At 35.2% G+C, this 19,111-nt stretch overlaps 2 protein-coding genes across 2 annotated transcripts; both read right to left on the reverse strand.

The window, feature by feature from the left end:
• Positions 1–5,374: 5,374 nt before the first annotated feature.
• LOC126021044 (putative olfactory receptor 3A4) lies at positions 5,375–6,322 on the reverse strand. The gene has a single exon (XM_049782616.1). It carries the CDS (start codon positions 6,320–6,322, stop codon positions 5,375–5,377), a length of 948 nt encoding a protein of 315 aa, XP_049638573.1.
• Positions 6,323–13,761: 7,439 nt separating this feature from the next.
• Positions 13,762–14,709, reverse strand: LOC126021060 (putative olfactory receptor 3A4). Its single transcript, XM_049782617.1, has one exon. It carries the CDS (start codon positions 14,707–14,709, stop codon positions 13,762–13,764), a length of 948 nt encoding a protein of 315 aa, XP_049638574.1.
• Between the last annotated feature and the right edge of the window lie 4,402 nt (positions 14,710–19,111).

Consider the following 19,111-nt stretch of genomic DNA (forward strand, 5'->3'; position numbering starts at 1 on the left):
ACAATAAACTGGATTTTCTGAGTGTAGACTGGAGTATTTCTCTGATCCTTATTGGTAAGTATAGTACTAGATAGATATTTAATGGAATCAAATTAGCATTTGCTGGATGAATGAATAAGTGAAAACTTTTATTATAAATTTATTTATTTATACATTACATATAACTATTTGAAGATAGTAACACCTAGTTTACAATCCTTGATGATTTTGTAGCAAAGTAATTGTTGACTTATAGAAGCTATGAATAATGGCATGAGTTTATATATGATAAAATATACTTTATTATAATTTTCTGTATGTTACAAATTCCTTGAGATAATGTGCTTGACCAGTAGGAAAAGTAGACATGATTAACAATTGAAAAGATCATTTATTTTAAATACTGAGTTAAACTTTTAAAATAAAATTTAAATTAATTTTAAAATAAAATTAGGACCTAATACTTAACCTCAAGAAATATCTACTAATAAATATTTCAATAAATAAAAAATAATTCATTTCTGTTATGTTTTATTTTCTAACATTTCTATGTATCTAACTTCATCAACTTTTTTTGGGTATTCATTCATCATCTGTAAACATGCTTCTATTCTCACCTTTAAACACACCTAAAATAAAATTCAATCTTATCTTCTTTTTCTTTATTGCATGCCTGGGTATTTCTTCTTCTGATTCCAGCTGAGCTTCTCTGAAGAGTTATCTTCATCTGAACCTTCATTTTCTGACTTCTTGTTTACTCAGCAAGCCCATTGACTGCCTTCTCCTACCTCTCAAAAAACCCTGGACAGCCCACTCTATGCCTGGAATGACTTTCTTATTACTTGTCTGGGAACTGGGTACTTATCTTTTAACATGTGACTCAATATCCTTCTCTTTTAGAATCACTTCTTTTTTTTGTTTTGTTTTGTTTTGTTTTGTTTTCGGCCACACCCGTTTGATGCTCAGGGGTTACTCCTGGCTAAGTGCTCAGAAATTGCCCCTGGCTTGGGGGGACCATATGGGACGCCTGGGGATCGAACCACGGTCCTTCCTTGGCTAGCGTTTGCAAGGCTTACCTTACCTCTAGCGCCACCTGGCAGGCCCCAGAATCATTTCTTTTAATACTTTACTTACTCTGCCATAAAAGACTTCTCATTACTTTCTGTGCATGTAAACCATCAACATTCCACACCTTATCTATTTTTATAACTTGGATTGTTTGACCTACTCTAATATCAAGGAATTATCTCAAGGCTAGTTTGTGTTTTTTCTACATTTCGATATTTAGTATGATCACTGCTACATTTAGCTGCTAAATAATATATATATATATATATATATATATTTTTTTTTTTTGTGGGGGCATACCCGATGATGCTCAGGGGTTACTCCTAGCTATGTGCTCAGAAATTGCTCCTGGTTTGGCATACCATATGGCACGCTGGGGATCTAACCACAGTCTGTCTTAGGCTAGTGCCAGCAAGGCTGCCTTACCGCTCTGGGCCACTGCTCCTGCCCCTGCTAAATAACTTTTTAATAAATTATTTAATAGTTATTTTATTAAAATGTTTTGTATCAGGTCAAATATAATCAAAATATATACTCTAGACAGGCTTTCCACTTCCTTCATTCACATTGTTATGATAGTTCTTAGTGCCTGTCTAGAGTACAGGTGGGGGTGGGGTGGGGAGGAGGGAGATTTGGGACATCGGTGGTGGGAATTTTGCATTGGTGAAGGGGGGTGTTCTTTACATGACTGAAACCCAACTACAACCATACTTGTAATCAAGGTGTTTAAATAAAAGAAAAAGAAAGAAAGAAGAAAGAAAAAGAAAGAAAGAGAAAGAAAGAAAGAAAGAAAGAAAGAAAGAAAGAAAGAAAGAAAGAAAAGAAAGAAAGAAAGAAAGAAAAAGAAAAAAGAAAGAAAGAAAGAAAAAGAAAAAAGAAAGAAGAAAAAAAAGAAAGAAAGAAAGAAAGAAAAGAAAAGAAAAAGAAAGAAAGAAGGAAGGAAGGGAGAAGAAATAAAAAGAAAGAAAGAAAAAGAAAGAAAGAAAGAAAGAAAAAAAGAAAGAAAAAGAAAGAAAGAAAGAAAAAGAAAGAAAGAAAGAAGGAAGGAAAGAAGGAAATACAAACAAAGAAAGAAAAATATGTACTTTTTTCTCTCTCTGAAATTAGGACTAACTTCTTTAATACAAGACAATTAGAGCAAGAGATATAGCCCAAATGGGTTTGCATATAAAATCCCTTTATTCTATTTCTGGTTCTATGTGGTCCCCTAAAGAATGCCAAGAGCAATTTTTAATTACAGATCTGGCAGTAGTTCTTGAGCACTACCTGTATGACCCCAAAATAAAAACCATAAAAGAAACTAATAGTAAAAAAAAAAAGTAGAGTAATTGGTAGTTCTTGAGTAGTTTTATTGTGCTGGTATAATTACCTATATTTGAAATTTAGGACTCATGTAAAAGATGCTAGGAAATTAACATATGTTATAGATTTTTTGATAGTGTCGGTTACACCAAGGACTAAAACATCAACTATCTAAAGCAAAAGTTACAAATTCAGGTATTAGATAATCAGATGCTTTTTGGAAGACTTTGTAAACTAAAGAATGGAAGCTTAACTTAAAGAATGGATTACCAGCAAATGAGAATGTATCCCATCTTCACAGATTATATTTTATAAAATGAAATAGAAACCATGGAAACATTTATGTCATGAGTTTCATTTTTAAATCATGTAAATTATTTAGGGAAATAACAGTATGCATCAAAACCATGACCATGAATTAACAAATAGTGGTGGCAGGGATAAGAGAGAAGGAACATTAGACCAGAGTGGATATTGGGATGGAGGATGATGTGCATTTTCATGGTGGGAGTGCACAATAACTTTGAAGATCAAAATCAGAAATTTGAACACTATCATAACCTTATCATATAAACTATTACAAAAATTTTAAATAAAGTAAATGTTATTTTCATATTTGATTACGTATAAAATTTAAACTTCTGCCTGACAAAAGAGAACATCAGATTTTAAATATTATCACATGACATAAGAAAAAAGCACTTTAATTTCTAAGGAAAAAGATAACATTAAAAAGTATATGTACATAGTATATACACAATATACATGAATGTATACAATATATACAAATATACACAATTTACATTATTTTAGTGCAATTATTATAGAAATAATGTACATATATACTTGCATACTATATAAAATATATACTTAAATATAAATTAATTTAGTTATTTAAATCAATTATAAGTAAAAACTTCTATGCTTTAATATAAGTATTTTGCCTTAGTATATATATTTAGATCTATCAATTATTAATGTAGAATTAAAGTGGCATAAGTTAAAGTTTTAATATTAGGTCTATCATATTTATAAAGGTAGAAGTGATTATAAAATGCCAATCTAAGTGAAAAAGTTCATTTTCTTTGATCCAGGCATTCCTGTCCATGGGAATTTACCATCAGAAAATAAAGACATAAATGTGTAAAGATTAATGTACAGCTTAAATAAATATATTTTAAAAATGTACAGTGATGCTCCATGCAGTATTCCACACAAGGAGATTATTTGAAATAACACATGTTCACTAATGGAGACATGCTAAATTCATTTCTCCCATTTACTTAAATACTTACAAGGAATACTTGCAACCACAGAAAAAGATAAGGGAGGTCTATAATGTTATGAAAATATATTCATCAATATTAATGAATGGAAAGCAGAAATGTAAACTTTTCTTATAAGCTAATTTTTTGCATATATATACAAGATATATTTCTTAGTATTTTAGTAGTGCCTGCCCCATAGTTCTCAAAGCTCCAGAGCTCCCTGTCAATCCTAAAATAGTATTACTTGTCTGTACCATGTTCTGTGTGCTGGAAGGCATGTAATGCCATGGAGTGTGCCAAATATGAGATATGAGATCTGGGGATTAAGTTGAGCTTGGAACATGCAGGGCATATGTATCATCCCCTTAATCTATCTCCCTGGTACTCATGTAAGTATTTTTTTTTTTTTTTTTTGGTTTTTGTTTGTTTGGAATGATATGCCACTGCGTTCTACTGGTTAGGTATTACTTTAGGCTCTGCACTCAGGGAACATATTGGTCAGGCCTTAGGGAACTAACTATATGCTGTGCTTGGGATGAAACAGATTTGAGGTGTGCAAGACAAGTGCCATACCTAATATATATATATATATATATTTGATTGATAACATATATATATGTATAATTCACAGAAAAGGTGAAGACACCACCACACCTGACACCCTCAAACTGAATCCCCAGCTCCGCAGCTTAATCTTATCGAACTCCCAGGCCTCCACATTTGTTCCAGATGGATCATTGCTATGCAACACCTCAAAATTTCAGTGTAGAGTCAATCCTGTAGGATTACAGGAGTATAGTCTAATATAGGATAATAGTCTAATATGAAAGTTCTATAGGAGACCAGCAAGCTTAGTGAGCCTAAACAATAACAGAGAAGGCTCAAATATCACCATCCTCAGCCCAGTAAATCCTTAGACAATGACTCTAGCAACACCACTGAAAGATGTAACAATTATTTTAAATTGACTAGAGTGGTGTGTGGGAAACTAGGGGCACTGATAAGGGAAAAATTCCTGGTGGTAGAATTAGTATTCAAATATTTAATGCTTGAAGAAACTGTATTATGAAAATCTTGGTAAATTGTGGTATTATAATAAAAAAATGACCTGACTTCATAGGACAATCTAAAATAGAATATATATAAACAATAATATGTTTAGGGCTAATGATTATCTCTATGATGAACTTAGGGGTAATTATTCCTTTTTATCATGTAATCCTAATTTTTTTGCTTATGGAGAGTTGTTTAATGCTGTAAATTGAGATAGTGGAACATGTTTTGCACATTGGAGCCCTAGGTTTGATTTCCATAAAAGCATGGGAATACCCACAGAATACTGTTGGATGTGGTCTCCCCCCCAAAAATTGATGAAGCTATAAATTGATAAACTGAATAAAACAGTGCAGAAAAGCCTAGGTTCAAATCCCAGATGTGATATTCTTCAGCTGTATGTCTTTGGGAAAATTACTTAAAACTCTCTGAGGTTCAGTCTACTAATATGTAATTTGCAAACCTATACATATATATATACCAGAGTTTTTATGAAGATTACATGAGTGAATGTCAATCATTTTGAAGTCACTGGCTATGGCAAACATGACATAAGCGATAGTTTTGATCACTGTTATAATTTCCTTTTCAAGCCATACTCTGATCTTATTTGATCATACCCACAATTATTTTACATGAATCACAGTACCTCTTGGAGGTAATAAGTGGAGCTCTATCATTTCCCAAATCCAGAGAAAGAGATCTCACTTAGGAAGTCTTTTTCCTGTGAGTACCTGCCGAAGAGCACTTTGCACATCAGGGTTCCGAAGGCTGTAGATAAGTGGGTTCAGCAGGGGGCTGATGATGGTGTTGAGAATGCCAATTCCTTTATCCTTGTCTGAAGCCTCCGCTGAGCCCAGTCTCATATAACTGAAGACACCTGTCCCATAGAAGATGCCCACCACAGTGAGGTGGGAGCCACAAGTAGAGAAGGCTTTCTTCCTGCCCTCAGCAGAGCGTATTCTCAGGACTGCAGCCACTACATGGGCATAGGACACAGTGATGAGGAGCAGTGGTGAAATACCCATGAAGGGCCCTGCTATAAAAAGCAACTGTTCATTGAGTTGGATGCTGGAGCAAGAGAGCTGAAAGAGCTGTGGGAGGTCACAGTAGAAATGATTGATCACATTGGGCCCACAGAATTTAAGAGTAGAGATGGCAACGGTATGGGTCAGTGCATTGGTGAAGGAAAAGACACATGACATGCTGGCCAGGACTCTCTGGATCCCCCAGCTCATGCGGGTACTGTAAGTGAGAGGCTGACAGATGGCCAGATAGCGGTCATAGGCCATGACAGTCAACAGGAAGCAGTCTACACCAGCCAAGAGGTGGAAGAAGAAGAGCTGTGAGAGGCAGGCTGTATAGGAAATGCGTCTGTTATTGGAAATTAAATGCTTCAGCATGGCAGGCACAGTGACAGTGATGCACCCAACATCCAACAGGGACAGGTTTCCCAGGAAGAAGTACATGGGGGTATGGAGTTTGGGATCAGTGAGAATGGCAGCCAGGATGCTAAAATTGCCACCAACAGTAGCTATATAAACAAGAAGGAATATGACAAAGAGGATGGGCCGTAATGCTGGATTCTCTGTTAGGCCCAGCAGGACAAATTCAGTGACAACAGAATTATTTCCAGAGGTTCCCAGATCCATGACTCTCTTCCACCAGCAGTAAGTAGAACTGGACAAAGCTAGAAGGTGCCAGTGGTAGCAAGATGAAAGATGAAAATGAGATCTTGATAGAAACCACCAAATATAATGGTATCTAGGTGGGGTTCAAGTATGGATATGTACACTCTAACAGAAATTTAAAAGACTGAGACATAATGGGTGGGTGGGATAAAGCTCATTTGTAATGAGTAAGAACAATGACTTTGGACAAACTCAGTGTGATGAATACAACCCCTAACTTAATTAATCCTACTGAACTCTTTGGAGACACTAGATACAAATGTACTTTGAAAGTTAAAGTTAAAGGAAATATTTTTCCCCTGGGGTCAAATACTCAAAATGCTACATTTTTCACTATAGGAGGATGGCTTGATTTGGATGAAAACTCCCTTTAAATTCTGTTAATGGAATCTCCACCTACATATGGAAATAGGAGATGTGAAGTTTCCTTGACCTGTATTTGTCTATCTTTACCAACTGTCATTCCCTTCCAACTCCATTTCCTTTCTTAACAGTTGGATCCTTGTTTCAAGACCATGATCTTCATTTAAACAATTGCCCCATAGTTCTCTCTAATCTCACATTAAAGAAACCACATCTGACAAGATATATCTAAAGGAAGATAGAAGGCATTCTGCAGTTAGATGAACTTGTCTTATAGGTAAAACTGTGAGGGAGCAGTGAGGGCACTCACCCAGGCAAAAGGACAGGCACTTCTTAGAAGAAGAGAAGGAATATTCACACCAGCCCATAAAGGGCATAGCTTATAAAGAACCGAGACAAGAGACATGCAACTTGGATGATGTCATTTTTACACTGGGATTTTTTTCTGTTTTTCTGTTTTCCCTTGAGGTTGAAGCTTCAGTTTCTAGGGGGATACAGAGTCAAGTAAACATGTGCTTTTGCCATAGAGTTAATGATGTTTGAAGTTTGGGAAGAAAATACCAATAATTTATGTAAATTACTCATACTCATATGTTATAGCAGAATTAAAATATTCACTCTGAACATAAAGTCTAATACTTTGTCATTATTAGTAACCACTCACTATTATCATAATGTCGTATCTCTGTAATGTGCTCCAAATAGAACAGATCCCCATCTTTGGAAAGTACCAACTTTTGCACCCTGGTGTTTTATGATCAACTTTTTTTAAAATAATTTTTATTGAGGCCAATTTGAATTAAAAGTCTTTCACAGTTAGATTTATTATACATAATGACAGTGAATTAGGGCAATTCCCATCACCAGTTTCGATCTCCCTCCACCCCTGTTCCCAACATGCATCCCATACCTCCAGCCTTGGCCCTCTGGACTGCTAGTGTAACAGATCTCTTTTGTGTATAGTTTGTTGTAGTTTGGGTCTCTTGATTCTATTGTCATTGACTTTGGGTTGGGTATTTAGGTCTGATCATTTTTCATTTCCACTCAATATTCATGAGACTGCTTGACTCTGGTACCATCCACATTTTTTTCCCTAAATTTATGAGGCAGAACAAGGTGATTCTGTTGTTTAAAAAAAAAAAGTGGGAAAAGTCCCTGTATAGAAGTTAAAATATAAATTTAAAAGAAGAAAGAAAGAAAAAGAAAAAAACCAAAACAACCCAAAAAAGGAGGGAGAGAGTGGTATGGCAAGTTGTTTTTGTTTGTTTGTTTTGTTTTGTTCTGCATAGGCACAGGAAGTATTGGGGGAAATTTGAAAGAAAATTCCCTTGGCCTAAGAGATGTAGGGTTTCTCCACCCTTGAAGCATCCTCTCATGGGATCAACTACAGGATCTGGCCATGTTCATTGTCAAACCCTGAGGACTTTTTATAATGCCAAGAAATATTCTGCTCAGTTGTGGTTGCCAAACTCAGCCTTCTGTAATTAGAGAACTTGGTGTTTTTTTTTCCACAGGTCCTAGGGCAAAGTCTAGGATAGAGTCTTTCTTTATCGTTTCAGAAATTCTACTCAGTCACTGTTGTTGGTTTTACAATTAACTTTCAAAAATTAAGGTGATCTCTTTCCAGTTCTTTGAAAGAATATGCTTTTTTAGCTTTATATTAGTCAATTAGTCTTATTATGTAATTTTGTGAAGCAATATAGTTTTTATTGAAAGAAATTTAGAGAGATGAGAGAGGCAGAGGGAGGAATAAAGAAATGTATTCAAGAGAGAACTCAGTCTTTAGCAGAGGGAGAAAAACAGAGGAGAGAGGTATATATGCTCAAAGAGAACATGAGAAAAGATATATCACATTATTCACTAACAGGAAGCTCACTGTTATATAAAACTCAATGATTATTTTAATTTTATCAGAAAAAAATTTTATCCCTTCCCCTTTATATTTTATAATTTACAAATATTGGGCCCCTTAGGGTATCTTGGAAATATATTTCAGTTTTTCAGGCTTCCCATGTGTTTTATGAGACATACTTTCTATTATAAGTTAATCAACCTGCTAGATTGCTATTTACACTAATCTATTCTGGGTGTTTGAAGAGCATAGTATAAAATGAAACCTGGACCTTTCTTTGAGTAGTATATAAGTGAGTTAGGGAGAGCTAAAAAAACTGTAACAATTGCAGGAAAGATTACTATAGTGTCTACTGGGAGTCACAGACTTTTATATAGAATGATTAAGCATATAGTGAATTAAAAAAAATAGATGCGGGAGTCATCTAACATGGGATACACTCTCCGTGAGTGAGATATTGTATCTTATAGAAAAAAAGAAGAGAGGAGAGAGGTCAGGGAGAAATGATGGAGGTCATTCCCATATGGTCAAAGTCTTCATGTGTTATGATCAGAATGATACTGGTGACTCTTAGAAGATGAAATGAAGTAGATATTCTTCAGGGAATTAATGGGGCAATGAGTAAAAGGAATACAGGGCTTATTGATTGTTGTAGCTTCCCTGATAGGAAGGCATAGCCTGAGTGAGGAAGCCAAAACACTAGAGCATGGTCGAGCTAGAGTCTTAGAGAATGCTCAGTAGACCTGGTGTGTGGTAGGATACAGTGACTGGATACTTTTATTTGGTAGAGAAATACTTTCAGAATAAGGGTCCCTTCTGTCCAAGAAGCTATCAGGCAAGTTCTCTCATTTAAGACTTCCAAAATTAATTCTCTAATATTTATTACAAATAATTGTAAGACCTCTCTGAAACTTTATTTATAATTATTTAAAATATTCTACACATACTGAGAAACATCTCTCATCGTAGGACAAGTAGGGATGTCCCAAAGAAGATGCTAGACATAGAAGTTTCTGTGAATTGGGAAGTACTACTTGCATGTTGGAGTTATTTCTATATTTAATGCTATTTGCCTATATTTGAACTCAGAGAATATTTGTATAGTCTCCTCCTAGCCATTAGAGAGAAATGATAGGGCTTTAGAGAAATCTGAAATGAAAATATGTGAAAAGAGCAAAAAATGTTAACTTTGTTATTACATTTTTCCACAATAAACTGTATTTTTGAGAGTAGACTGGAATGTTTCTCTATTTCTTATTGTAAGTATAGTACTAGATATTTAATGGAATCAAATTAGCATTTGTTGGATGAATAAGTGAAAACTTTTATTACAAATTTATTAATTTATACATTATATAAGTATTTGAAGACAATCACACCTAGTTTACAATCCTTGATGATTTTGTAGCAAAGCAGTTGTTAAATGACATAAAATCTATGCAGAATTGCATGTATGTTAATAATATATTTTTAAAATAATTTTTAGAGACCCATGTGAATTACAAATCTTTCACAACTACATTCAAGGTACATAGTGACAATAATATATTTTATTATAATTTTCTATATGTTACATGTTCCTTGAGATAATTGAACAAATCAATTATTTTAAATAATAAATTAAAATTTTTAACTAAAATTTAAATGAATTCTAAAATTTAAAAAATTTAGAACCTCAAGGAATACCTTCTAATAAATATTTCAATAAATAAAAAATAATTCATTTCTGTTATGTTTTATTTTTTTAACATTTCTATGTATCTCACTTCATCAACTTTTCTGGGTATCCATTTATCATCTGTAAACATGCTACTGCTTTTATCTTTAAACAATACTAAATTAAATTTAATCTGTCTTCTTTTTCTTTGTTGCATGCCAGGGCATTTCTTCTGATCACAGCTGAACTTCTCTGAAGAATTATCTTCATCTGAACCTTCATTTTCTGACTTCTTGTTTACTCAACAACCCCATTGACTGACTTCTCCTAACCTCTCAAAGATTCTACATGATGCCTGGAATGACTTTCTTATTACTTGTTTGGGAACTGGCTATTTATCTTTTAATATGTGATTCAATATACTTCTCTTTCAGAATCACTTCTTTTAATACTATTCTTACTCTGCCATAAAAGACTTCTCTTTACTCTTTATGCATGTAAACTGTATTACATATTTTTATAAGTTGGACTGTGTGATCTACTCTAATATCAAGGAATTATTGAGGCTAGAGTTTGTATTTTATTCTTCTCTACATTTCAATACTTAGTTTGATCACTGCCACATTTAGGTGCTAAATAAAATTTTAATAAATAATTAAATAATTATTTTATTAAAAATGCATTGTATCAGGTCAAATATAATCAAAATCTGTATTTTTTCTCTCTCTAGGAAATTTAGACTAACTTCTTTAAAACAAGACAATTAGTGCAAAAGAGATAGCCCAACTGGGTTTGCATGTAAAATTCCCTTATTCAATTTCTGGTTCTATTTACTATGTTCTATGTTTCTATGGTTCTATTGTACTCTGAAGCATGCCAGGAGTAATTTCTGATTATAGATCTGACAGTAGCTTTTGAGCCATACCAGTATGACCTCAAAATAAAAACCATTAAAGAAACTAATAAAACAACTAGTAAAACAACAAGGTAAAAAGTAATCCCATTGGTAGCTCTTGAGTACATTTATTGTGCTGGTATAGTTACCTATATTTGAAATTTAGGACTCATGTAAAAGACTTTAGGAATAAACTATTTTATAGATTATTTTGATAATGTCAATTTTACCAAGGATTAAAACAAACTATCCAAATCAAAGGTGACAAATTCAGATGTCAGATAATTTACTCAGGGAAGCCTTGTAAACTAAAGAATAAGTCCTTTCCAAAGAGATCATGGAAGCTTAACTAAGATTATTGCCAGCAAATGAGAACAAATCCCATTTTCAAAGATTTCACTTTATAAAAGGAAAGAGAAATCATAAAAATATTATGTTATAATTTTAATCTTTTTTTAATTTTTAATTTTTAATTATGAGAACAAAGATGCAAAGAAAGAGGACAAGGTAAAGTTTCAGTGGAAGGACAATCACCCATAAACAGAATTCTCAGATGAAATCCCCTTGCTGATACCTTAATTTTGAACTTTCAGTCAAAGAACATCAAGAAAAATAAAACATAATTTTAATCTTTAAATCATGTGAATTACTTGGGAAATAACAGTATGCATTAAAACTACAACCATAAATTAACAAATAGGGGTGGTAGGGGTAAGAGATAAGGAACATTAGGCAGAGTGGATATTGGGAGAGAGAATGGATCGTGTGTGCACTTCCATAGTAGGAGTAATATTTGTACATCAACAACAGAAACTTGAACACTGTTATAACCCTATCACCTAAACTATAACTAAAATTTTTAAATAATATAAATTATACTCCCATAATTAGTTCATGTATAAATTTTAAACTTCTGCCTGACAAAAAATATTAGGTTTTAAATGTTATCACATGAAGAGTTAAAAGCACTTTAATTTCTAAAGAAAAAGTATTCTAGAAAGTATGTACTTATACATAATTTATATTTTTCTTGTATTTATTATAGAAATAATGTATTTATACTTGTACATTTATATAAATTATGTACTTAAATATTAATTTAATTATTTAAATTAAGTATAAATAAAACATATATTTTAATATAATTATTTTGCCTTAGTATATATATTTATATCTATTAATTAACTTAGAATTAAAGCAGCATAAATTAAAGTTCTAATATTAAGTCTATTATATTGATAAAGGTAGAAGTGATTATGAAAGTGCCAATATGCACCATCTTGTATAAAAGGCAATATGGTGCTATTTTTTCAAGTGCCTTGAAAAAGTTTATGTTCTTTGATCCAGGAACTACTGTTAATAGGAACTTACCTTCAGAAAACAAAGACAGGAACATATAAAAGTTAATGTACAAGGATGCCCTCTTGTAGGAGATTATTTGAACTAACACATGTTCACTAATAGAAACATGCTAAATTCATTTCTTCATCTATTAAATACTAGGAATATTTGCAACCACAAAAAGATAAAAAAGTCTATAATTTTATGAAAATATATTCAAAAATATTAATGAATGTAAAGCAGAAATGTAAACTTTTCTTATAAGGTAATTTTTTGCATGTATATATAGATTTTTTTTATTTTTTAGTAGTGACTGCCCAACAGTGTTCATAGCTCCAGAGCTCCCTATCAGTTTCCTGGGTAGTTTTACTGGTCTGCATCATGCTCTGTGTGCTGGGAGGCATGTAATGCCATGGGATACACCAGATATGAGATCTGGGAATTAAGTTGGGGCTTGGAATATCCAGGTCATGTGTATCACCCCTTTAATCAATCTCCCTGGTACACATTAAGTATTTTGGGGGTCTTGGGTAATACACTATCTGAGCTTTTCTGGTTAGAGATAACTCTAGGATCTGCACATGGGGAACACACTGGGCAGTGCTCAGGAACTGTACACTCTGCTGGGGATCAATAGACTGGTGATGTGCAAGACAAGTTCTATAACTACTCTGTTATCACTTAGAAATACATATGTACATATAAATAATAATATGCTCAGAGCTTATGATTATTTCTGAATGGTGAACTTAGGAGTAATTATTTCTTTCACATGTAGTTCTGATTTCCCTTATGGAAAGTTGTTTAGTGATATAAGTTGAGGTAATGAAACAATGTTTTGCATTTGGGAGCCCTAGGCTTGATTTCCATCACTGCATGGGAGTACCCCCAGAATACTGTTAGATGTGGCCCCCAAACAAAAATTGATGAAGCTATAAATAAAACAGTACAGAAACACCTAGATTCAAATTCCAGCTGTGACATTCTTCAGCTGTAAGTATTTGGGCAAATTACTTAAAACTCTCTGAGATTCAGTCTACTAAACTGTAATTTGCAAACCTGTATTTATAGTAGGGTTGTTAAGAGGATTACATGAGTGAATGTCAATCAATTTGAAGTCACTGGTTAAGGCAAACATGACATAAGTGATAGTTATGTCATTGTTATACTTTTCTTTCCAAGCCAGACTATAACCTTATTTGATCATATCCACAATTATTTTGTATGAGTCACAGTATCTTTGGAGGTAATAACTGGAGCTATGACATTCGCCAAATCCAGAGAAAGAGATCTCACTTAGGAAGCCGTTTTCTTGTGAGTACCTGCCGAAGAGCACTTTGCACATCAGGGTTCCGAAGGCTGTAGATAAGTGGGTTCAGCAGGGGGCTGATGATAGTGTTGAGAATGCCAATTCCTTTATCTTTGTCTGAAGCCTCTACTGAGCCCAGTCTCATATAACTGAAGACACCTGTCCCATAGAAGATGCCCACCACAGTGAGGTGGGAGCCACAAGTAGAGAAGGCTTTCTTCCTGCCCTCAGCAGAGCGTATTCTCAGGACTGCAGCCACTACATGGGCATAGGACACAGTGATGAGGACCAACGGCAAAATACCCATTAAGGCTGCTGCTACAACAAGTAACTGTTCATTGAGTCGAATGCTGGAGCAGGAGAGCTGAAAGAGCTGAGGGAGGTCACAGTAGAAATGATTGATCACATTGGGCCCACAGAATTTAAGAGTAGAGATGGCAACGGTATGGGTCAGTGCATTGGTGAAGGAAAAGACACATGACATGCTGGCCAGGACTCTCTGAATCCCCCAGCTCATGCGGGTGCTGTATGTGAGAGGCTGGCAGATGGCCAGATAGCGGTCATAGGCCATGACAGTCAACAGGAAGCAGTCTACACCAGCCAAGAGGTGGAAGAAGAAGAGCTGTGAGAGGCAGGCTGTATAGGAAATGTGTCTGTTATTGGAAATGAAATGCCTCAGCATGGCAGGCACAGTGACAGTGATGCACCCAACATCCAACAGGGACAGGTTTCCCAGGAAGAAGTACATGGGGGTATGGAGTTTGGGGTCAGTGAGAATGGCAGCCAGGATGCTAAAATTGCCACCAACAGTAGCTATATAAACAAGAAGGAATATGACGAAGAGGATGGGCCATAATGCTGGGTTCTCTGTTAGGCCCAGCAGGACAAATTCAGTGACAACAGAATTATTTCCAGAGGTTCCCAGATCCATGACTCTCACCAGCAGTAAGTAGAACTGGACAAAGATAAAAGGTGCCATGGTAGCAAGATGAGAATAGATCTTTATAGAAAACACCAAATATAATAATATCTAGGTGAGGTTCAAGTATGGACAAGTACAATCTAACAAAAATGTAAAAGATTGAGATATAATGGGTGGGATAAACCTTATTTTTAATGAGTAAGGACAAGGACTTTGGACAAACGCTGTGATGAACACAATCCATTACTTAATTAATCCTACTGAGCTGCATGGAGATGCTTGGTACAAATGAAAGTTAAAGTCAATGGAAATGTTTTTCCCCCTGGGGTCAAATACTCAAAAATAAATGCTATATCTATAGAGAGTGGTTTGGACACCATTTGGATGAAATCTCCCTTTAAATTCTGTTATATGCAATCTCAACCTACATGTGGAAATGGGATGATATGAAGTTTCCTAGACCCGTATTTGTCTATCTTTATCAACTGTCATTTCCTTCCAACTCTGTTTCCTTCTTGAAGGCCCCTTTCTTAACAGTTGGGTCCCTATTTCAAGACCATGATCTTCATTTACAAAATTTCCCTGTGGTTCTCTCTAATCCCACATTCAAGAAACCACATCTGACAAGATATTTCTAAGGGAAGATAAAAGGCATTCTAGAGTTAGATGAACTTGTCTTATAGGTAAAACTGTGAGGGAGCAGTAAGGGCACTCACCCAATCAAAAGGACAGGCACATCTTAGAGGAAGAGAAGGCATACCAGCCTATAAAGGGCAGAGCTTATAAAAAACAGAGACAAGAGACACGCAATTTAGATGATGTCATTTTTACACTGGGATATTTTTCTGTTTTTCTGTTTTTCCCTTGAGGTTAAAGCTTAAATTTCCAGGGGGATACAGAGTCAAGTAAATATGTGCTCTTGCCATAGATTTAATGATGTTTGGAAATTTTAATTATGTCCAAATTATTTACTTCTTGAAAATATTTCTGTGCGTTTACAATGAACTGGTTCTCTTGTTATTAATAGTTTATTGAGGTAAAATGAATCTCAGAAAATTTTTTTTTTTTTTTTTTTTTTTTGGGTCACACCCGGCAGTGCTCAGGGGTTATTCCTGGCTCCAGGCTCAGAAATTGCTCCTGGCAGGCACGGGGGAACCATATGGGACGCCGGGATTCGAACCGATGACCTCCTGCATGAAAGGCAAACGCCTTACCTCCATGCTATCTCTCCGGCCCCTGATCTCAGAAAAATTTTAAGGGAAATAGTCAAAGTGTTAATGATGGAGTGAAAATTATTTATTTATTATTTTTTTGCTTTGACTCATCTCAGGTGGTGCTCAGGCATAATTTACTTCTTGAGCTTCACTCCTAGTGGGAGTCAGAGGACTGTATGTGGTGCTAGAATCAAACTTAGATTGACTGCGGGCAAAGAAAGTACCCTATACATCACTCCAGGTCATGTGTTTCTGCTTTAATCAATATCTCATATTGGGAGGATTAAGGGCTTGTGATTTATTCGATTGTCTATAGTATTCAGTTGGTAGCACAGTGAACCTAGGGCAGGATTTGATCTTGACTCATCCCTGGAGTAGTATCTTTTCCATCATTCACAATTGTCACTTTCCATCTCTTGTTACAACTTATTTTAATTGTTTTTAAACATGGCTTCTTTTCTGATTTCAAACAAATTCTGTCCTTTCTCTAATTCCTTAGTATATTCTAGAACATGTATTATCCTGAGCCTTTGTTTTCCATCTTCAACATAAGAATGGAAATAGAGTTTTGAGGTTTCTTCTAGATCAGGACTATTCTGAAGGTGGCTAAAAGCACTAAACAACAGCCATTACTTAATTCTGTTGAATTTAGTAGAGACACCAGAATTTCAAACAGCTATCTTTGTAATTTTCTTTGTCTACCTGGTCACAGTTCAGGCAAATTCAGCATTTTGCTAATCATCTTTGTGTACCTCAAATTCCACATACCTCACACAATTATTATCAGCCCTGGGCATTGGATGAATTCTGTCATTATTTTCTCAATGATGATTGCTTCCTGTCACCCAGGTGCTCAATAAGGTAGTATCTACTTCACATAGCTTTTCCTTTTCCATCAGTTGTCTAGTGTAAACATCCATGACCCAAGACAAATCCAGACCCTCTGTTGGCCACTTTTCTATAATATCTGCATGAGAAAGAATGTCCAGAAGATATTGGTGACCTTTTTCTGAACCTTTGTTTTTATTAATATACTGATCTGTGAAGTATGTCTCTGTCTCCATAACTAGGACCCAGAGATATGTGGGTCTGAGAGAAATGTCGTCACAGAAAATAATCCACACAATGAAATGAGGTAAGACTAGATTAAGGAATTCCAACATACAAGCAGGAATCCCAACACACAAGCCTTCTGCTTCTAAGAAGGAAAGCAACTTAATGCAGGAAGACCAAAATAATGAATGAACTGCCTTTCTGAAACCCAGGCTTTTATTTGCAAGAACCAGACTACACCCTATGGCAAAGAATGAATACTAAGGAAGGAAGGATTCAGTAATCCAACCACTAGATACACTTCAGGGTGGAAAACAAATACAGAGTAGGGAAGGACCCATTAATCCAACATTTTCCCCTAATTGACTTTATATAAAAACAAAGTAATTCACATTCCATGGTTCTAAGAAAAGGGTGAATGCCTCTAACTAAAAGATAAAAAATAAAGGTTGGCAATAGTTTCATAGGTACAGCAAAAGTTGGAAAAATAGATAGAAAAATTTTTGGCTTAAAAACAGGGTACCCACACTGATGAAGCGTCTTGCCCTAAAACCAACTACAAGCTATGGACACGCTAATTTTTCTAAGCCCAAAGTCTTCAAGGTTCCAGCAAAGGTGATCTCCTCAATAATGGTCTTCATTCTCAGGTTTCAATAATTAGAGATATTGTTGTTATCAATATTCTATGTTGAAGTCAGAATGTCCTGATGCATTTCCTGGTTTCATTTCACCATTATGTAGCAATTCAGGGAAATGTACCTTCAAAGCAAGTCATTGCTGTTTTCAAAGCCATAGTCAGGTTTATGTGTAGCCCACGCTGGGGCAAGAATGCACTAAGGCAGTTTCATTCACTCTACACAATCTCCAATTTTCATATGTCAATATGCCTTTATGTCCTTCCTGTCACATCAGGGTTACCCTGATCAGGCTTGGCTGATGTAAATATGCAAAGATCAAGTCAACAAAATGATGTTAAAAGCTAGGAGGGCATGTAAGTTTGAAACTAACTGCTGTTTGCTTCTGTAAATCCTGGCTTTGCTTTAGACATAAAGACTGTCATGGCAGGCCTCAGATAGGTGGCAGAAGGGACTAGGCCAGAACAACCAGTTCCAGGAACTTTGAGAGCATGTACCAAAACAGATAACACCAAGGGGCCTGGGAGTGTACAAGATCACAGGCTGCCAGTGATTGCCTGAGCCCCTCCTTTACTATGTCAGCTGATGAAGACTCCAATGCTCTAAAAACCACTCTATATATCTATTCATAAAAGGAAACACTCTAGACAACAGCTAATCAAATTAAAGGTTAACTGTGATGGGAAAAGTGTCTGCAACCCAATTAAAGGAGCCTGAGAGCTCAGTAACAAGCCATTGCCTTAGAGGGGTGACCTCAGAATACTGATAAATAAACTATCATATGAGCCTTATTGCCTTGTTGTTCTCCATGGTGGTCTTTGTGAGCTGGACATAGAATTCAGAACTAACAATAAAAAAAAAGAAAGCCTTTGTCCTCTTCTCTGTAAGCATGTCCTGGTAGGAGAGGGTCTGTCCCATCTATCTTCAGGTTGCGAGAGACACTAATCTCTGGAACTTTTTTCAATCTTGAGATCAGAGGCCAGGCTGTGGACATTCGGTGCAGATCAAAGGTCCATAATGGTAGAGGGTTGATTCCTGATGTAGGTGCAGAGAACCATTCTGGACCCAAGGTTTGGAGCAATCAGCTGATGTCCAAGTAAGCCTAAATCAAATCACTAAGAAAAATGTTCAGGGTGGAAGGCCCCCTATATCAAGAAAATACTGAGTTCTCATCCCTAAAGGATAATAACTCCTTTTAGTATCTAATATTTTCCAATTTTAATACACCTAGGCAAAAGGATTGGTGTCATAGGTTACTATTGGGCCAATGGAGAAGAAAATAACAAACCAAACAATACCTCACCTGATTCTATCAAAAGCACAAAACTTCAAGGTTACTATACTATCTTCTAAGAACTTCTACTAGCAAATTTAAAGAGAAGGGGAGAAAGATGTAACTATTTAATGAAATATACAATCAAGAATATATATATATATATATGTGTGTGTGTGTGTGTGTGTATGTGTGTTAAAGAGACATATACTTAGAAGTATACAAAGAAGATATAC

Source organism: Suncus etruscus, chromosome 1 (genome assembly GCF_024139225.1).
Source record: "Suncus etruscus isolate mSunEtr1 chromosome 1, mSunEtr1.pri.cur, whole genome shotgun sequence".
Classification (NCBI taxonomy): domain Eukaryota; kingdom Metazoa; phylum Chordata; class Mammalia; order Eulipotyphla; family Soricidae; genus Suncus; species Suncus etruscus.